This window comes from Alexandromys fortis, unplaced genomic scaffold (genome assembly GCF_014885135.2).
Source record: "Alexandromys fortis isolate MF-2015 unplaced genomic scaffold, M_Fortis_MF-2015_v1.1 scaffold_186, whole genome shotgun sequence".
Taxonomy (NCBI): Eukaryota; Metazoa; Chordata; class Mammalia; order Rodentia; family Cricetidae; genus Alexandromys; species Alexandromys fortis.
The window spans coordinates 140,485-157,676 of NW_026068067.1; the positions used below are offsets into that span (position 1 = coordinate 140,485).

Here is a 17,192-nt window from a genome sequence, read left to right on the forward strand (position 1 = left end):
AAGTAAGGCAGGTGCACACATTTGTTGCGTGGGATTAAAAAGCAGACCAGCATAAAGTGAGCGTGGTTGTCAGTGCGCACAACAACCAGGAAGTGTCTATAAGGGAGCACAGGTGTCGTCTGCACCGAACTGCACGGCTGTTTCCTCACATGTATCACCACTTACACTCAGTAACTGCCATCGCGCTCCTGCACGCAAATGTCTCAGCATTCATTCCCACCCTTTCCACATTAATTTCAACTTCATCGCCTCATGACCTGTCCCGGGCGAGTGCCCCCTTGCTTACTTGCTTTCTTGTGATGTTCCACTCCTCCAGCAAGGGGCTACTAACCCCACCACGTACACACACTAATTACTGTGCTTCAGTAAGTTCTGGCTTCTGTTCCATCATGCTCAATTGTTCTTTTTCCAATCTAAACTCTTTCCTATGCCAATGTGAACAACCTTCCTCTCCTCAAATGGCTTTTACTTACATTTTCTCTTCCCATAATCCCCCTGCCCTCCCAACAAGACAGGGTTTCTCTGTTGTAGCCCTGGTTGTCCTGGAATTTTCTCTGAAGATGGGGCTGCCCTCAAACTCAGAGCTCTACCTGCCTCCCAAGTGTCAGGATTACAGGCATGCACCAACACCACCTGATTTTCCCCCATGATTTTGCTGCAATATTTTAAAAGTACTCATGTGTTCTTTGAATTCCCAACTCATTAGTATCATGAACTAACTCCAACTATTGCTAGACAAAAATGATATAACAGCACTTTGGGAAGGTTGTGAAGAGCTGAGATAGGGCTTATACACTAAAAGAAAGAGAAGAAAATCCAGGCAATAAAAAGAACTCCTCTGAACACATCAAGATCTTCTGAGAAACAACAAACTTTGTCTTCTTGATTTTCAAATTCTTCTCAAGTTTTCTGTCTGCTTGTTTATTTGCGAGATAGGTTCTTGTTATGTAGCTCAATGCTGGCTCTCATCTCCTACACTCAAGAGATCACCTTACTTCCAGCTCCCTAGGAGCTACAAATACAATCACACACTGGCTTCCAAGTTTTTCTTTTCTTAAAAGAACTTAGTCTCATATTACAGAGAGAGAGAGAGAGAGAGAGAGAGAGAGAGAGAGAGAGAGAGAGAGAGAAAGAGAGAGAGAATGTAATAAAAGAATGTGCTGGGTATGGTGGCGTGTGTCTATAATCTTGGTACTCTTGAGGCTAAGGAAAGAGCATTGCTGTGAGCTGAAGACCAGCCTGGGTGACAAAGCAAGATCCTGCCAAGAAAGAAAAAAAAAAGAAAGATATTTACCCGTTTGTCGTCATCTTGTTTGGGTTTTCGGGTTTTTTGAAGTAATTTCAGGCCTTCAATCTGTCTGACAAGCAGGGGTATGGTCATCTTGAACCGATCCTCCAGGCTCACAGCATCTAAGATCTAGTAAGGGTAAGTAAATTAATAGCACCTTTTCCAGAGGCATGAGTAAATAGAACCATGATTTAAGTTCTTAAATTACAAGAAAGGCAAAACTATAATCTGCATGGCCCTGGCCCTTCTGGGGCCCTATCAGGTTGGTGTGGCCGTGCCTGGGCAGTTGCCAGTGCTGCCGAGGCGGAACTGCCTAAGAGGCAGCTCTGAGGTACTCTGTGTTATCATGGGCCTCACCTTTAGCCCGACCTGAACCTCTTACCTCGCCACCTTGGGTACCTTGGCCACACTGGGCCTGGGTCATCCAGTCTCCTGCAGGTAGCTATGAGATGTAGCCACCGTGTCAATTGTCAATGTATAATCCTCTAGACGGAAAGAACCTCAACGATCCTGCTAACACTCATGACGGGGATCATGCATTGGCATGGCTAACACAATTAACTATATTATCAGCAAAGTAGAAATGAGCAGAATTTAAAAAAACACAAAAACATTGATTTTTATTTTAAAATGCCATATATCCCATGATCAAGAGCTAAACATATAGCTGGGCTTGGTATCACAAGCCTATAATCCTAGCTACTTGAAAGACCAGGGGCAGGGATGTCAAGTACAAGGCCTACCTGGACTAGAGTGAGTTCAAGGCCAGCCTGAGCAACAAGACACTGTCTCACAACACAAAGTAAAAAAAAAAAAAAAAAAAAAAAAAAAGGACCAAGCATATAGAATGGCATTCGAGTGCTTGCCTAGTATGTGTAGGACCCAGGGTTCAATCTTAGTACTTAAAAGAAAAGAGAAAACCAAACGTAATTGTTTTAAATTGTTTCTGAGAATATGTATATTTTGGATCTCAGCAAATTCTGGAATCAAAATATTAATTTGTGTATATGTCTGTGTGTGTATGCATGGTGTTTGTGTGTGTGTGTGTGTGGTGTAGTGTGCATGCATATATGTGTATAGAGGTCAAAGGGTATGGGTATCTTCCTTTATTTCTTTCGAACTTATCTTTTGAGATAGGATTTTTCAGCGAACCCAGAACTCACTCACTAGCCAGTGAGCCCCCAGGAGCCACTGTCTCCTGAAGTGCTGGAGTTACTTACAAACACACACATGCTCCATGCCTGGATTTGACATGGGCGCTAAAACTCTGAACTCAGGTCTCCGTGCTTGCATAACAAGCAGGCACTTTACCCACTGAGCCATCACACCAGCCCCAAATACTAAAATTTCTATAGATGATGAACAGATCTCAAGGACAGCCTGATTTGGCACCTGCACCCCACACTCCCTCAGGATAATGGGCTCACTAATGCTGCAGCCAGGTGACCCCAAAGCATGTCTTCTCTCTCCTGCCTCCTTCTGACTGCACCAACCACAGCCTGTCATTGAGGACCTGAGTCTGGATTCCCAGGAACCATGCAGAAGCTGGGTGTGCTGGCTCACCTCCATAACCTTAGCACTTAAAGGGCAGGGGAAGGGGCAGGCAGACATCCAAGAACTTACTGCCAGCCACTCTAGCCAACCAGAGAGCTCCAGGTTCAATGAGAGACCCTGTCTAAAGAAGTAAGGTGTAAAGTGATGGAGAGAGACACCCAACATCAATCTCTAACCACCCCATACATCCCAAAATATGTGAAATTTTCAAAAAATTAAATTTAAATAAAAATTAAATATTTCCTTTAAAAATAATTTTTGCTTTCTCTGTCTTTATAAACTGACCACCAATACTACTGATTGTACCCCCCCCCCAAAGCACTGATTGTGTCAACAACAATATAAACTCTGTTTGCTTTGGGTCTTGACACACAGTGTGGTTTTGCAGCCTAAGTTAGTCTTAAACTGCTGATTCAGAGGGCTGAGATTACAGCTGTGTGTTACCAAGCCTGGTAAAACAACCACCTATGAAAGTCAACTCGTATTCTTTCCACCCCCCACTTCCTCCTCCTCCTTTCTCAAGAGATGGTCTCATGTAGCCAGAGTTGGCTTTGAAATCCAAGCCAAGGATGACCCTGAACTTCTGATCTCTCTGCCCTTACCTCCCAAGTGCCTGGATGACAAGCATGTGCCATAATGCCTGGCAGAGGCTGATTTTTTAAAGAAAACACATTTTAACTACATCCTTGAGCCTCTAGAATGCAGTTATGAAGGCAAAAGTGTAAGTACTACCCAGATCTATTCCAGAGGGCACAGTACCTGCAGCTTCTCTTTGTTGCTTGTTCGAATAATCGAAGTGAGAATGTCTGGTAGCGCTTCCCTTGGAAGGCTATCTAAAAGACGTCTCAATTTAGCAACGGCAGGGACTGACATATCCAACATTTCAACCAACTGAAAGAAAAAAAAGAGAGTCTAATGAAATAAAGCAGTGGCATTTGTGAGCTAAAATAATCTGATTATTATACAGGTTTAATGTTATGTCTGCATCTTTTGTTTTGAAAGATCACTGATCCATATATGGCAAGCATTTCACAGGCCACAGGAGAAACACGTCCTTCACAGAATGCGTATCCGAGGGCCTGAGAGGCAGGTACAGATGCCGTTCTCCAGGGCTGATAACCTATGACCCTCCCCCCCCAGGATCCACATGGTAGAAAGAGAGAACTGAATCCTGAAAGTTGTCCCAAGTAAATGTAATATTTTTAAATGTCTATGAATGAAAAGCGAAAATGGCTAGTGAGTATTTAACACTAAAATTATAAGACTTTGTAAATTTGCTATGACTTTAAAACTCAAATTTATTTTTTTATTTTATTACATTAAAAAAATACCAATCCAAATTCCCACTCCTTCTCCCTCCATTCCCTCCATGCTCCCTCCCATTCCACCCCCCTCCAATCCTAAGAGAGGGCAAGGCACCCTGCCCTGTGGAAAGTCCAAGGCCATCCCTACTACATCTAGGCTGAGCAAGGCATACATCCAAAGAGAATAGGATCCCAAAAAGCCAGTCCATCAGTAGAGACAAAGCCCAGTGCCACTGCCAGTGGCCCCTCCGTCTATAACAAAGCTACGATGAGCCCCTTGCCTTCCCCATCTAGATTCACTAATTCTTCCTATCTGTGACGTGGCTCTCTCTCTGTTCACTTCACAGACAGACTACATGTAAGCTGCAGGCATCATGACTCTTGTTCCTAATCAAAGAACACTTTTTATATAACTACAATATAATAATTAGATTATGGAAATTAATAGCACATTGATGCTAATATGATAGCCAATTACTAGTTGAAATCCTGACTTTTTAGTATACTATTTGGGTTAATTAGTATGCACACTGATATTTAGTTGGTGAATGCACACAAAACAAAACTTGCAGGTTAGGATATTGCAACACATTAAGCTGAAGATAAGGACCAATGACAGAAGTTCCCTTTCATCAGGGCACACAGTAGGCCTGCTCTTCCTCAGCTCCTCTGACTAGAGAGGCAGCTGCAGTCTTGTGCTGATCTGTGAAACGTTTCTGGGCAGAAATACTAAGGCACCGAAAGATTTGCCAGATTTGCTTTTTCTGTGTAAACATAAGGAAAATACCTTGAAGTTAAATCCAGTCTACCTTGGTTCTTAAGTGATATTAAAAGGCAGATCATTACATCTATAATTTTAGGCATGAAGCCTGTATTATGTAAGTTCTGCTTTGTGGCTAAGATAGAAAACTTGGTTCATGCTAATTTATAAATGATATACCAAATCCTCATACAACCAACTCTAATAAGATTTCACAGGCCAGTAATACACAGCTGTGAAAACACTGTAATTTGGGGAACTATCCACTACTTTCCAAGAATCAAAGGGATTAAAGTACAGCTATATAAAGATAGCTGGGGGGGGGGATACATAAACAAACAAAAAAGCCATAAAAACCCCCACAAAAACTCAAAGAATCTTGTTCCTGGGAATTCATTCATAGAAAGCAAAAGTTAAAATTCATCCCAGCCTTGTAACCAGAAGCTGTCTGCCAAGCACAGTGTGCTGCTCATGCAGGACAGCCGACGCGGGATCTGTGGGAGAAGCAGGGCAGCTTCCACACAAGATGACAAGCACTGATGACTGTTCAGCCGAGCAGAACAGGGAAGAAGAGCGGCACCACACAGCAACCGCAGAGCACAGAGTCTAAAATTCAGAGAAGAAAGAGGGAACACAAGGCAAAAATCACAAATGTGGGGCTATCTTGCTATTCAGCATGGCTAGGCCTGTTGATCTCCACATAATTACTAGAGCTGAAGAAAGACAGGCCCAAGACAAGGTGTGAAGGCCTTAGCATTACTAGGAAATCTGAAGTTCAGCCTACATGTTTTCCTCAAGAGAAGCCACCCCTGGCCTTGGGCATCCCAAGACAGCTCTACCATGAAGACGTACTCTCAGCCTGGGTGGTTGTTTCATCTGAAGAAAGGCTCAGTAAGTAGAATGAGTCAGAAATAGGAGAGAGTAGGAGAAACTCAGAACGTCCCAGAAGAGGCAGATCTCCCTGTAAGAGCTGAAGGGAAGGCAGGAGAAGCGCGCACTTAAACACACTCTTCCAGTCTAAGCAGGACAGTAAAGCCAGCGGCTCCAGTGCACGGACTTAACTAAAAGTTTGTAACATGGAATAAAGCACAGGTATAAAAATGAAAGGAGTATTGGCCAAATCCAGAAGAAAAAAGGTGGAAACTAATCTAATTTCCCTACAAAAGTTTTTCTAATGTCACTGTAAAAGCTCCACATTTAACAGGTTTTTGTGGACTCAAACTGGAGAGGAGTAAGGCCAGAAAAGAGGCTACAGAGTTGAGCTTCTGCATGAGACGGGAGCCGCTCTACCTCCCACAGCCTCTGCAAACCAGGAGTAGACAAGCCTGCCTGGACCAGTTCACATACTGGGGTTCTTTCTTCCAGGACATTCTTCCTTCAGCCTGAAGTTACAACTCCAGACCCTCCACATTTCCGTTGCTGTTTCCCACATCAGAAGTGCAGATCTCCTTGGATGGCCATCAGATGCAAACGCCACAGGCTGTGCACTTCTGCCCCGCACTTCAAATGTCAGTGGTGTCTGGAATAAGACCTTAGACACCAGCCATTCCTCACAGACTCAGGCAGGGGCAGTGGACTACACTAATAGAGGGTGGAAGACTACATTTCATCATACAATTTTGTATTTTTATTATAGTTTTAAGTAAGACGAGGTGAGGGAGGAGGTTTTTAATCTAGGATTGACCGAAAAAACTGACACCTAGGCTTAAGGAGTACAATTCTTCATGAACAGCCAAGGCACGCTTCCCTCCCAGCATTCTAACAAGCCAAAAGTGCAACCGTTCTTGAAACTGGGTCACTATGGCTTCACCCTTCCACTGTCACTAACCTGTGCAGTGTGCCTGGACCTGAAACAATATAACTTCTATTGTCCTGACTAGGTATTTCAGTGGGAGCTCCGGGTTATTTTATTTTAACATTAAACACTTAAGGTTAACAGGCATCTGGTTGGGAGGCTCTGGCGATTATCAAGAAATTGTAGTCTTATCTTTTGGAACACTTTTAGAAAGAGTTGGCCATATGTCCAGGATGATTTAAGTACAAACTTAGGCAAAAGAAAACTAGAATACACTATAAAATACCACAAATAATTTCAATGTATGCAGCTCTACACAGCCCTACAGCTTGGCCACCTCACAGAGTCACCTGAGCCCAGGACAGCGAAGAACCAAAGGGGAAAAGCTTTTGGGGGGAGTGGAAGCCACCCACCTGCACTGCGTATCTGTAGAATTGCTCCGACAGCTCACCCAGCTCCTCCCTGGTTTTGCAAGTGTTGGGAAATTCCTCAAGTCGGTCCAGCTGCTCCACTTCAGCCACAGGATATGGCTTCTCTTTTAAGACCTGCACAATCTGGAACCGGCACAGGCCTGTGATCAGCAAAGTGTAGTGTGGCTTGGGCCAATTACTGCCCACAACCTGAACTGCCAGGGCAGCCGTCCCAATCCTGAAAAATACATAAAACACTGGCATTACACTTAACATGGCAGAACAGAAATTCCCTTCAAAAAGCGCTGACGTAGCCAGGTGTGGTGCTGTCCATCTTTAGTCCTAGAATTCAGGAGGCAGGGGCAGGGGGATCTCTGAGTTTGAGGTCAGCTGGGTCTAAAGTTCCAAGACAGCCAGAACTACATGGGAAAACTCCCAACCCTCCCCCCCCCCAAGTGCCTACTTTCCCAGACTCAGAAAGACAAATATCATGCTTTCTTTCATATAGGAAATACAGATTTAAATTTAAAGATGCATGTGTACACCTATATCTATAGCACACAAAACCAGAAAGGGAACATGGAGAGGGAGAAAGAAGACTAAAGAATGAAAGTGTCACCGTGAGCCAGGCAGTTGTGGTGCGTGTAAATGGAGACTGTGTGTTCATTTCCCAGCCGTCCAGACCCAAATAATTACACAGAAACTATATTAATTACAGCAATGCTTGGCAATGACTCAGGCGTATTTCTAGCTAGCTCTTACATCTTGAATTGACCCATTCCTATTAATCTCTGTATCGCCATGAAGCTGTGGCCTACCAGTAAAGGATCGGGCATCCTCCTTCGGCAGCTACATGGCATCTCCCTGACTCTATTTTCTCTATATATCTGTGTTTAAATTTTCCACCTGGCTTTATTCTACCCTGCCATAGGCCGAAGCAGCTTATTTATTAACCAATAGTAATAAAACATATTCATAGCATACAGAGGGGAATCCCATCAGGTGTACACCTTTAATCCTAGGACTCTGGAGGCAGAGGCAGGTGAATCTGTGAGTTTGATGCTAGCCTGGTTTACAGAGTAAGTTCCAGGGCAGCCATGGCTACAGAGAGAAATCCTGGCTCAAATAAACAAAAAGAACGAAAAGAAAATGGCATGAGACCCATTACTTCATATTCTAACTAAAAAATTAACAAAAGATAAAACTCTAAAAATGTCTGAATTGTGAATGAATTCTTTTAATAAGGGAATCTAAAGTATGAATTTAGTATTCTGCACTTAAATTATCATTCGATATGTGGTCTGTTAGACTACTACCATACAGTGAGGTACAAAGCACATAATCTTACTAGGGCACGTCTTTTAAAAATGAAGTATGAATTCTGTTGCAATGTAGTGATAGGAGCGGCGGGGCTGCGTCCCCGGCACCCGGCCGCCCACATGGCTAGCTTATGCCCGAAATAATTACACGGAAACTGTATTCTTTTAAACACTGCCTGGCCCGTTATCTGTAGCCTCTTACTGGCTAGCTCTTACATATTAATCTAACCCATTTCTAATAATCTGTGTAGCCCATGAGGTGGCTTACCAGAGAAGATCTTAACCTGCGTCTGTCTGGAGTGGGAGAATCATGGCGACTCTCTGACTCAGCTTCATTCTCCCAGCATCCTGTTCTGTTTACTCCACCCACCTAAGGGTGGACCTATCAAATGGGCTAAGACAGTTTCTTTATTAATAAGAAATCACTCCCACATCATTGCAGGATATTTGATCACACTGTATGAAAATGTGTCTATGTTTTACCTTACCTGCCTAAGGTACCTGAGTGGTTTAATAAAGAGCTGAATGGCCAAAAGCTAGGCAGGAGGAATGAGGAGAGACTTGCAGGCAAAGAGAGGAATTCAGGGTTAGAATCTGGCATGTGCCAGCGAGGCACAAAGGTAGTCAGATACACAGAACCAGGGAGAGGCAAAGAGTCACATGGTAGAACATAGATTAATAGAAATAGTTTAACTTAAATTATAAGATCTAGTTGGGAACAAGCCTAAGTTAAAGGCCAAACTTTCATAATTAATAAGTCTCCATGCCAATATTTGGGGGTTGGCAGTCTAAAGAAATTCTGACAAGAAAGACTCATTAGGGAATTCCATATATTTGGGTTAAATATAAAAATGTAGGAATAAAAGTAGTTGATAACTATATAACTCAATTATATCAAGTAAGAACACCTGAATACCATTCTAAAAGGCTAAAACATAAACAGCATAAATGAATGTCCAAATCTGTCCCAGTATCACCTCTGCTAACATCAAGCCAATTATCTCCCTCATCAACCTACTATTTAGATTTATATGTACTTAATCTTCAACTGCGACACATGGACGGTAAAAACTCCCAAGCACACACTGCAAGACTTAGAACTAAGGGCATGTATCCCAAGAATCCTTAAGACTAGTTACAAGGGGCAGAATCCCATTGAATGAATTGAAAGGTTTTAAGTTTTAGCTCCTCATCAGACATATTTCTGATCAAGTCATATGCACATGTAATATACACGGAAAGAAAGTCTTATCTGCAGGGCCAGAAAAATAGCTCAGTTGGGAAAGGATCCTGCCACCAAAACCAAGTCTGCCAACGTGAGCTCAATTCCTAGGACACATGATGGAAGGAGAGAACCAACTTCTTTGGGCTGTTCTCTGACCACCAGAAGAACACTGTGGCATGTATACAAAATTCCCTCCAAAATAAATGAAATAAAAAATATCCAAACTAAAGCAAAAGGCTTCCCGATCCCAAGTTAGAATAAGTTATCCCCTCAAGGAAGGTGGTAATCTCAGAAGGAAGCTAAAATTAACACAACACTGTCTTAAGGCACTGTGATAAGGCATCATGACCAAAGTAACTTGGGAAGGGAAGGGTTTCCTACAGCTTGCTCCATCATCCAAGTAAGCCATCACAGGAAAACCAAGGCAGGAACAGAGGCAGAGGTCATGGAGGGGTGTGGCTTATTACCTTGCTCCCTATGGCTTGCCCAGCCTGTTTTCTTATAGAACCCAGAACCACCAGCCCAGGGGTGGCACCACTCCCAGAGAGCTGAGCCCTTCCACATAAATCAAGAACGTGCACTCCTGGCTTTCCCTTGGGCCACTCTGGTGGAGATATTTTCTCAGTCGAGGCCCCTTTTCCAAATAACTCTGGCCTGTGTTAGGCTGACATAACTAAGCAGCACGCTGGCACTCTGGGGAAATGGAACTAGACTTCTGCCTACTTATCTCAACTGTACCGAGCCACACACAATATGGCGACACTCTCAGTAAATTTGCTGACTTGTATATATAGCAAATTTCTAATTACTATAAACTCTTGGATTATACACAACATTTACTCTCCTAGCTTTGTCTCTCTCTACTTTATAGAACGAAGCAAAACTAAAGAGATGAGCCAAATCAAAACCTCCAGATTGAAAGACAAATTTAATTATTTTGTCTATGTCACCAATAAAATATTACACTAAAAAATGAATTTCCTTACAAAGCATGTATGTGTGTGTGTGTGTGTGTGTGTGTGTGTGTGTGTAGTGAAAGGAATGTGTTGCAAACTAAACCAAATTTAAGTTGGACTTACATTATACCTCTCAGTTCTAAAGGGACAAAGGTTTAAGTGTATTGTTTCTTTCTTGAACTCGCAGAGAGTGGGAAGAACATATGCCTTTTTCTGTGTGTGTTTGCATGTGTACATGCAAGGAAGCCAGGAACTTAGAGTAGTTGGTTTTCTCCTCCCACTATGTGTCCAGAACTGAACTCAGAGTGTTAGGCTTGGCTGCAAGCACTTTTACCCACCGAGCTTCTTGATGGCCCTGAATATATGCCTTTCAAAGAAAAACATGACTTGTTACATTAATTAGACCTTATTGGTATTATTAGATATGATACCTGATAAAGACACTTTCAGATAACAAGTATTGTGGAAAAATTTAATTCTATTTTAGGCAAGACATAGCATCTTTTTGTGGCAGCCTGAATAAGATGCCCCACATATTCCGGGGTATTTGTATACTTAGTCCCCAGTTGATGAGGAGACTCCTAGGTGAGGCACTGCCAGAAGAAGTGTGTCACTAGGAGCAGGTTCTGAGGTTTCAAAGCTTCCTGTCACCCCATGTGCCTCTCTGCTCCTGGTCTGAGATTTAAGCACTCAGTTGTTTCTGTCACCATACCCGGGGCTTGCTGCACACTTTCCCACCATGATGGTGACAGACTATTATCCCTCTGGAACCATAAGCCAAAATAAAGCTTTCCTTCTATTAAGTAACCTTGGTCATGCTATTTCATCACAACAATGAGGATGTAACTGAGACAAGTTGGCACCAAGGACTGGGCTATTGCTGTAACAGATCTGACCACACTGTTATTTTTATTTTTGATGAATGTTAAATGTAGGCCCATATTTCTACATGGTGTGACAGCCAGGTTCTCGGGCCGGGCCATGGTTGGTATCTGAGGCAGTCACGTACCCTTCCAGACAGGCTGTGCTACCCTAACAAAAGCTCCTGGCTTTGTAATTATGTAGATGCCTGGGAAGAGAGGTCAGTTCCAAGCTAGTGACAGAGCTGCAGATGTGACTACAGTCCTGCTACCCCAAAACAGAATGTTAACGAACTTCCACCTCAGTTTACCTTGGGGGATAAAAGGTGTTCGGATAATAAAGGCAAGTGATCTTTGAATGATTTGAATGAACCCTGAGACTCCCTTCCAATATTGCTGTGTGAACTGTGTCTCAATTATTCCCGCGCATCCACTCCAGTCCAGAGGGGGAAAATAGTTTATGTTAGGGCATTGGACCCTGTCAGCTAAAGAACCTGGAAATTTAGAATAGGAAATCGGCAGAACACGATAAGCAGAATCAAGGTACCATTCTGGTAGGAGCTTGGAAGACAGGGCTGAGAGCTATGAAGACCGTGGAGGCCCAACTCAAGAAGTTTTAGAAGAAAACAATATTATCAACAGGGCTAGGACTGTTTTTGATATTGGTAAAAAGTATGGCTCTATTTTGCCCACATTCTAAGAATTTTCCTGAGGCTAAATTAAGAAGTAATGGACTAACTTCTTTGGTAGAGGAGATTTCAAGACAGTTTAGTATTGCCTCCATCACACAGTTACTAGTAATTATACTTATGCAGGACTACAATGAGGAAAGAGCAAGGGGGACAGAAATGTAGAAAGAAAAGGGCCACTGGAAAGCTTAATGGTACAGCAAAGGCTTGCTAGAAGAGACACAGACACTGTTAAAATTGGTATCATTAAGGATGGGTCAAATCTGCACTGGAATAAAGGAAAGGGCCTCCTCAGGGCAAGATCCCACTCAGCTAAGCTTCCAAGCTGTGAAAGGAAATTTTCTGCTCTTAGAAAGGAAAAACAAACAAAATCCACTGCAAATGTGATTCAAGGGACCCGGGCACCATCACAAGCTGCAGCTGAACCTGAAGTGCTGTTCACAGGCTCTGGCTTTAGAGTCCTGCGGGATACATGAATAAAGAGGTTGTAGAACCCTCCTCCGTGGATTCAGAGAACCATTAAGACCAGACACATGACAGGGGAGTCTCTGAATGAAGTCCCTGAGAGGGCAAAAGGCCTTGAAAGGCCATTCACGAAGCTGTAAAGTTGAAGCCTGAGTTTCAGTGGAGACTCTAAAATGTTGAAGATGCCAGAGTTGTGCGATATCTGCCAAGGAGAGCTGCACATAGGGCACAGAACCAGCCTAGGAGCATTTATAAGTGTGTTACAGGCAGCAAAGCTGGAGGGATAGAGCCATCTAAGTCCTGACACTAGATATGAAGTTAGAAATTTTGGTGTTTGACCTGCTGGGTTTGCTTCAGTATTTCCTCACAATGCCCTAATCCCTCTGTACTGGAAGGGTAATATGTATTCTCTGTCATTGTATGTTGCAATTATGTAAATAGTTTTTCAATTTTACAAGGCATTATAGTTAAGAGATTTCCTTAAGTCTCAAGAAATCACCATCTTTGGACATTAATACTGTTTTGATTGAAAGACAATGAAAAATGTTTAAATTGAACTGGATACATTTTGCATTATGACATGGCCATGAGACACTGGGGTCTGCAGAGTAGAATGTAGTAGTTTGAATAAGGTGTCCTCCATATTCTTGGACATTTGAAGACTTGAACCCCAGTTGGTGGTGCTGTTTGGGGAGGCTTAGGAGATATGGCCTTGCTGGAGGGAGTGTATCACTGGGGGTGGGCTTGGAAGTTGCATGGCCTCCTGCCATCCCTGGTGCGCTCTTGCTGTCTCCTTGTAGCAGGCTTTCTTTGGGGCCACCAGCCAGCTCCCAAATCATGACACAGAGACTTCTTATCAATTATGAATGCTTGGCCTTATCTAGCTCTTATAACTTAATCTAACCTGTTTCTTTTCATCTATGTTTTGTTTCAGGGCTTTTAACCTTTCTTTCATTCTGTATGTCCTACTCTGTGTCTGTCTGGTGGCTGCCTGGCTCCGGCATCTCCCTTTCTTTCTCCCTCATTCTCTCTTCTCTCCTCCCACTTATTCTCTCTGTCTGCCAGCTCCACCTATTCCTCTACTGCCTAGCTATTGCCTGTTCAGCTTTTTATTAGATCAGGTGCCTTAGGCAGGCAAAGTGAAATAGCAACACATCTTTGCATAATTAAACAAATGCAGTAGAAACAAATGCAATAATACACCTTTGCCTAGTTAGAGGAATGTTCCACAACATGTTCTGCTTGTGGTTTGAGAGGTGAGCACTCAGCTGTTATTTCCACCATTCCTAGTGCTTGCTGCTATGCTTCACCACCATGGTGGTGATGAACTCTTATCCCTTTCAAACTGCAAACCCAAATAAACCCATCTATAGGCTCCCTTGGTCATTGTGTTTGATCACAGCAAAAGCAAAGTAACCAATACACTACTCATCTCCAGGTTTTATACATGAAACTAAGCAAGTGAAATAGTCAACAAATCTAATTTTATACTACCATATATACATTGTCTTTACATTGTTTGTCACTGTGATGGCTAATTTCAACTGTCACCTTGATGGGACTCTGGGCATGCCTGTGAGAAACCACCTTGATTCAGTTAATTAAGAAAGTAAGGCCAGCCCACTGTAAGTCCCCTGGTCTATGATACTGCTCTGTATAAATAAGATGAGCTGAGTACAAGCATTCTCTGCTGTCCCAGGTTCTTGATTTGGGATGTGACGTGACTACTACTACTTCAAGCTCCTGATGCCCTGACTTTCTCACCTAAAATGTGAGCCACAGCTCCTGAAGCATCTTTTATCACAGTATTTTATCCCAGCAGAAGAGAAATATTCATGATACACATTCTTCTAAACAGCCTTGCCTTCTACTAGAGCATGTGCCTTGTAAGACATGGCCAAGAGGTCTACTTGGAATTTGCAACTTCAGATCCAAATTTATACCTTTGGATGATGTGATTGCCCTGCAATAAATGCATCATTGTAGTACTGATTTTGTTAAAGATCAAAGAAATTTGAAGCTCCCAGTTGCAATGGACCTTCAGAGCTTGTAAAACTTTATAGAATATCATTTCACATGAAGTCTGAGTAGGAGGGCTATTGTTTGTATAATCTGGAAACTACTTTGGGCAATCCAGGAGAACTGTCTGAAAACCCCCTCTACAGTGGTAGGAAAATCTAAATCTATACTCAAGAAAGGCAGTTTTCTAAGGTGAGAGCAGAATGGAATTATCTAAACTGTGCCCTCTGTACCAAACACGAGATTTTTGTTGTCATTGCTATTTCCATTTTACTTAAAAGCCCTTCATTCGTTAGAATTTCCAACCCTCCAAATCCTTTCTGTAATGACACCAGTACTAGTTCAGTTCTGCCCGTGCAGGGGAAATGGAGGGTTTTCCACTCCTCTCCTCAATCCTCTTCTATGAAATCTATGTTTAAAATTAGCTGCCTATTCAGAGAGCAACACCACTATGGGGCTGCTCTAAAAGTTTCCTTGTCTATCATTTTGCTATATCCCATTTACTACTAAGAAGGTGCCTGATGTGTGAAGTTAAGCTCTTCGTACTCTTGGGGTGGCACTACCCAGCTCCCAGATAAATCACATACAGGGGCTTATTCTCAGTTATGAATGCCCGGCCTTAGGTTGGCTTGTTTCTTGACAGCTTTTCTTAACTTATATGTTATCCCAACTACCTTTTGTCTTATCTTTCTCTATTTCTGTGTGCCTTTATTTCTTTCTCCATGGCTTGCTATGGCTGGCCCCTGATGCCCTCCTCTCCTTGTTCTCTTTCGTCTCTTGCTCCCAGATTTCTCCTTCTCTTTATACTCTCTGCCTGCTAGCCCTGCCTGTCCTTGTTACTGCCTCAGTCTTTATTAGGAGCATCAGGTGTTTTCGACAGGCAAAAAATCACAACTTCACAGTTAATCAAATGCAGTATAAACAAAGTAACACACCTGAAAATATTCCCCAGCAGGTGCCAATATCTCCTTGTGACAAGTGAGTAATCTAGATTCAAAACTGGGGAAATAAAGAGGCTAGCAATGGAGAACCTGGCTTAGGTCTTATGACAATTCTCACTCTATCTCACCACAATGGGTGATACAAATTTGCACTATCAGGAATTAAGAAATGAATACTTAGTAACATCGTGCCCTGGCTAGTTTTATGTCAACTTGATACAAACTAAAGTCACCTGAAAGGAGAGAACCTTGGTTGAGAAAATGCCTCCATAAGATCAGGGTGTAAGCAAGACTATACAGCATTTTCTTAATTAGTGATTGATGTGGGAGGCCCCAGCTCATTGTGGGAGGTGCCACACCTGGGTTGGTGGTCTTGAGTTCTTTAAAAGACAGGCTGAGCAAGCCATGCTGGACAAGTCAGTAAGCAGCACCTCTCCATGAGCTCTGCATTAGCTCCTGCCTCCAGGTTCCTGCCCTGTTTGAGTTCCTGTCCTGATGAACAGTGATAAAGTGTAAGCCAAATAAATCCTTTCCTCAAGGTACTTTGGTCATAGTGTTTCATCACAGCAAGGTAGCTCCTAACTAGGTGAGAAACAGAAAACACAGCATTAATGACACAGTGGAGAGAGTTACCCATATCTGGGAAACATGGTTTTAATTTTGTTTTAGTGGCACATTCTTGGCTTTGTTGCCAGTGATAATTTCCTGAGAATGTATCATTATTAATAACTATTTAGAATAATCCCAAGTTGTATAAACTAGAGGAGATGTCTGTTCACTGTTACCTTTTCTTAAACATTATTTCCGAATAGGAGACACACGGCTTGCCAACAGACTTTTCTTAGAAGAGTCGATAAAGACTCTAGAAGAGCTAAGTAGACTCTTCACTACATACCTGTCTATACAAAATAGTAAATTTAAATTTTTTTATTAGATAGTATTTCTTGAATGCCTAAGAGTATTGATAGGTATTACATACCTGTCAATATAAAATAGCAAATCTAAAATTTTTATTATTAGATAGTATTCCTTGAATGCCTAAAAGTATTGATAGGTATAAGTAGGAGTGACATATGGGCAGAAATTGATCCTTCCAGCTATGGACTATGTATCTGTTGACGCATGTATACTTTGTTATATAAATGCCAAAGAAACTAACCTAGGGTCTCACAGATAAGTAAGAATGCCAACAAATAAGTAGAGGTTAAGGGACTAGCACCCTGAAGAAAGGCATCCATGAACCCTGAACAATATTACGTGGCTTTTTTTTTAAACTCTCTTTGCTCTTTGGGGGCCCACCATCCAGCTCCCCAATAATCACACAGAAGTTTATTCTTTGTTATGAATGCCCAACCTTAGCTTGGCTTTATTTCCTGCCAGCTTTTCTTAACTTATATTATCCCGTCTACCTTTTGCCTCTGGGCTTTTACCATTCTCTATTTCTGTATATCTTTTCTTTCCTTCTTACTCCATGTCTAGCTGTGTGGCTGGCCCCTGATGTCCTCCCCTTTTTCTCGTTCCTTGATCTTCCTTTTTTTTCTCTTTCCCTTCTGTTGATTTTCTTTGCCTGCCAGCCCTGTCAATCCTTTCCCCTGCTTCGCTATTGG

General features: G+C 42.4%; 1 protein-coding gene across 1 annotated transcript in view; it reads right to left on the reverse strand.

Moving 5' to 3' along the window:
• The window catches only part of Lonp2 (lon peptidase 2, peroxisomal), a 71,663-nt gene that overhangs the window by 48,285 nt on the left and 6,186 nt on the right, over window positions 1-17,192 (reverse strand). Inside the window, exons 2-4 of the mRNA XM_050120817.1 lie at window positions 7,115-7,349; window positions 3,602-3,733; window positions 1,295-1,417 (exon numbers count right to left, since the gene is read on the reverse strand). Coding sequence (XP_049976774.1) covers window positions 1,295-1,417; window positions 3,602-3,733; window positions 7,115-7,349 — 490 coding nt within the window. The remainder of the gene's footprint in view (window positions 1-1,294; window positions 1,418-3,601; window positions 3,734-7,114; window positions 7,350-17,192) is intronic.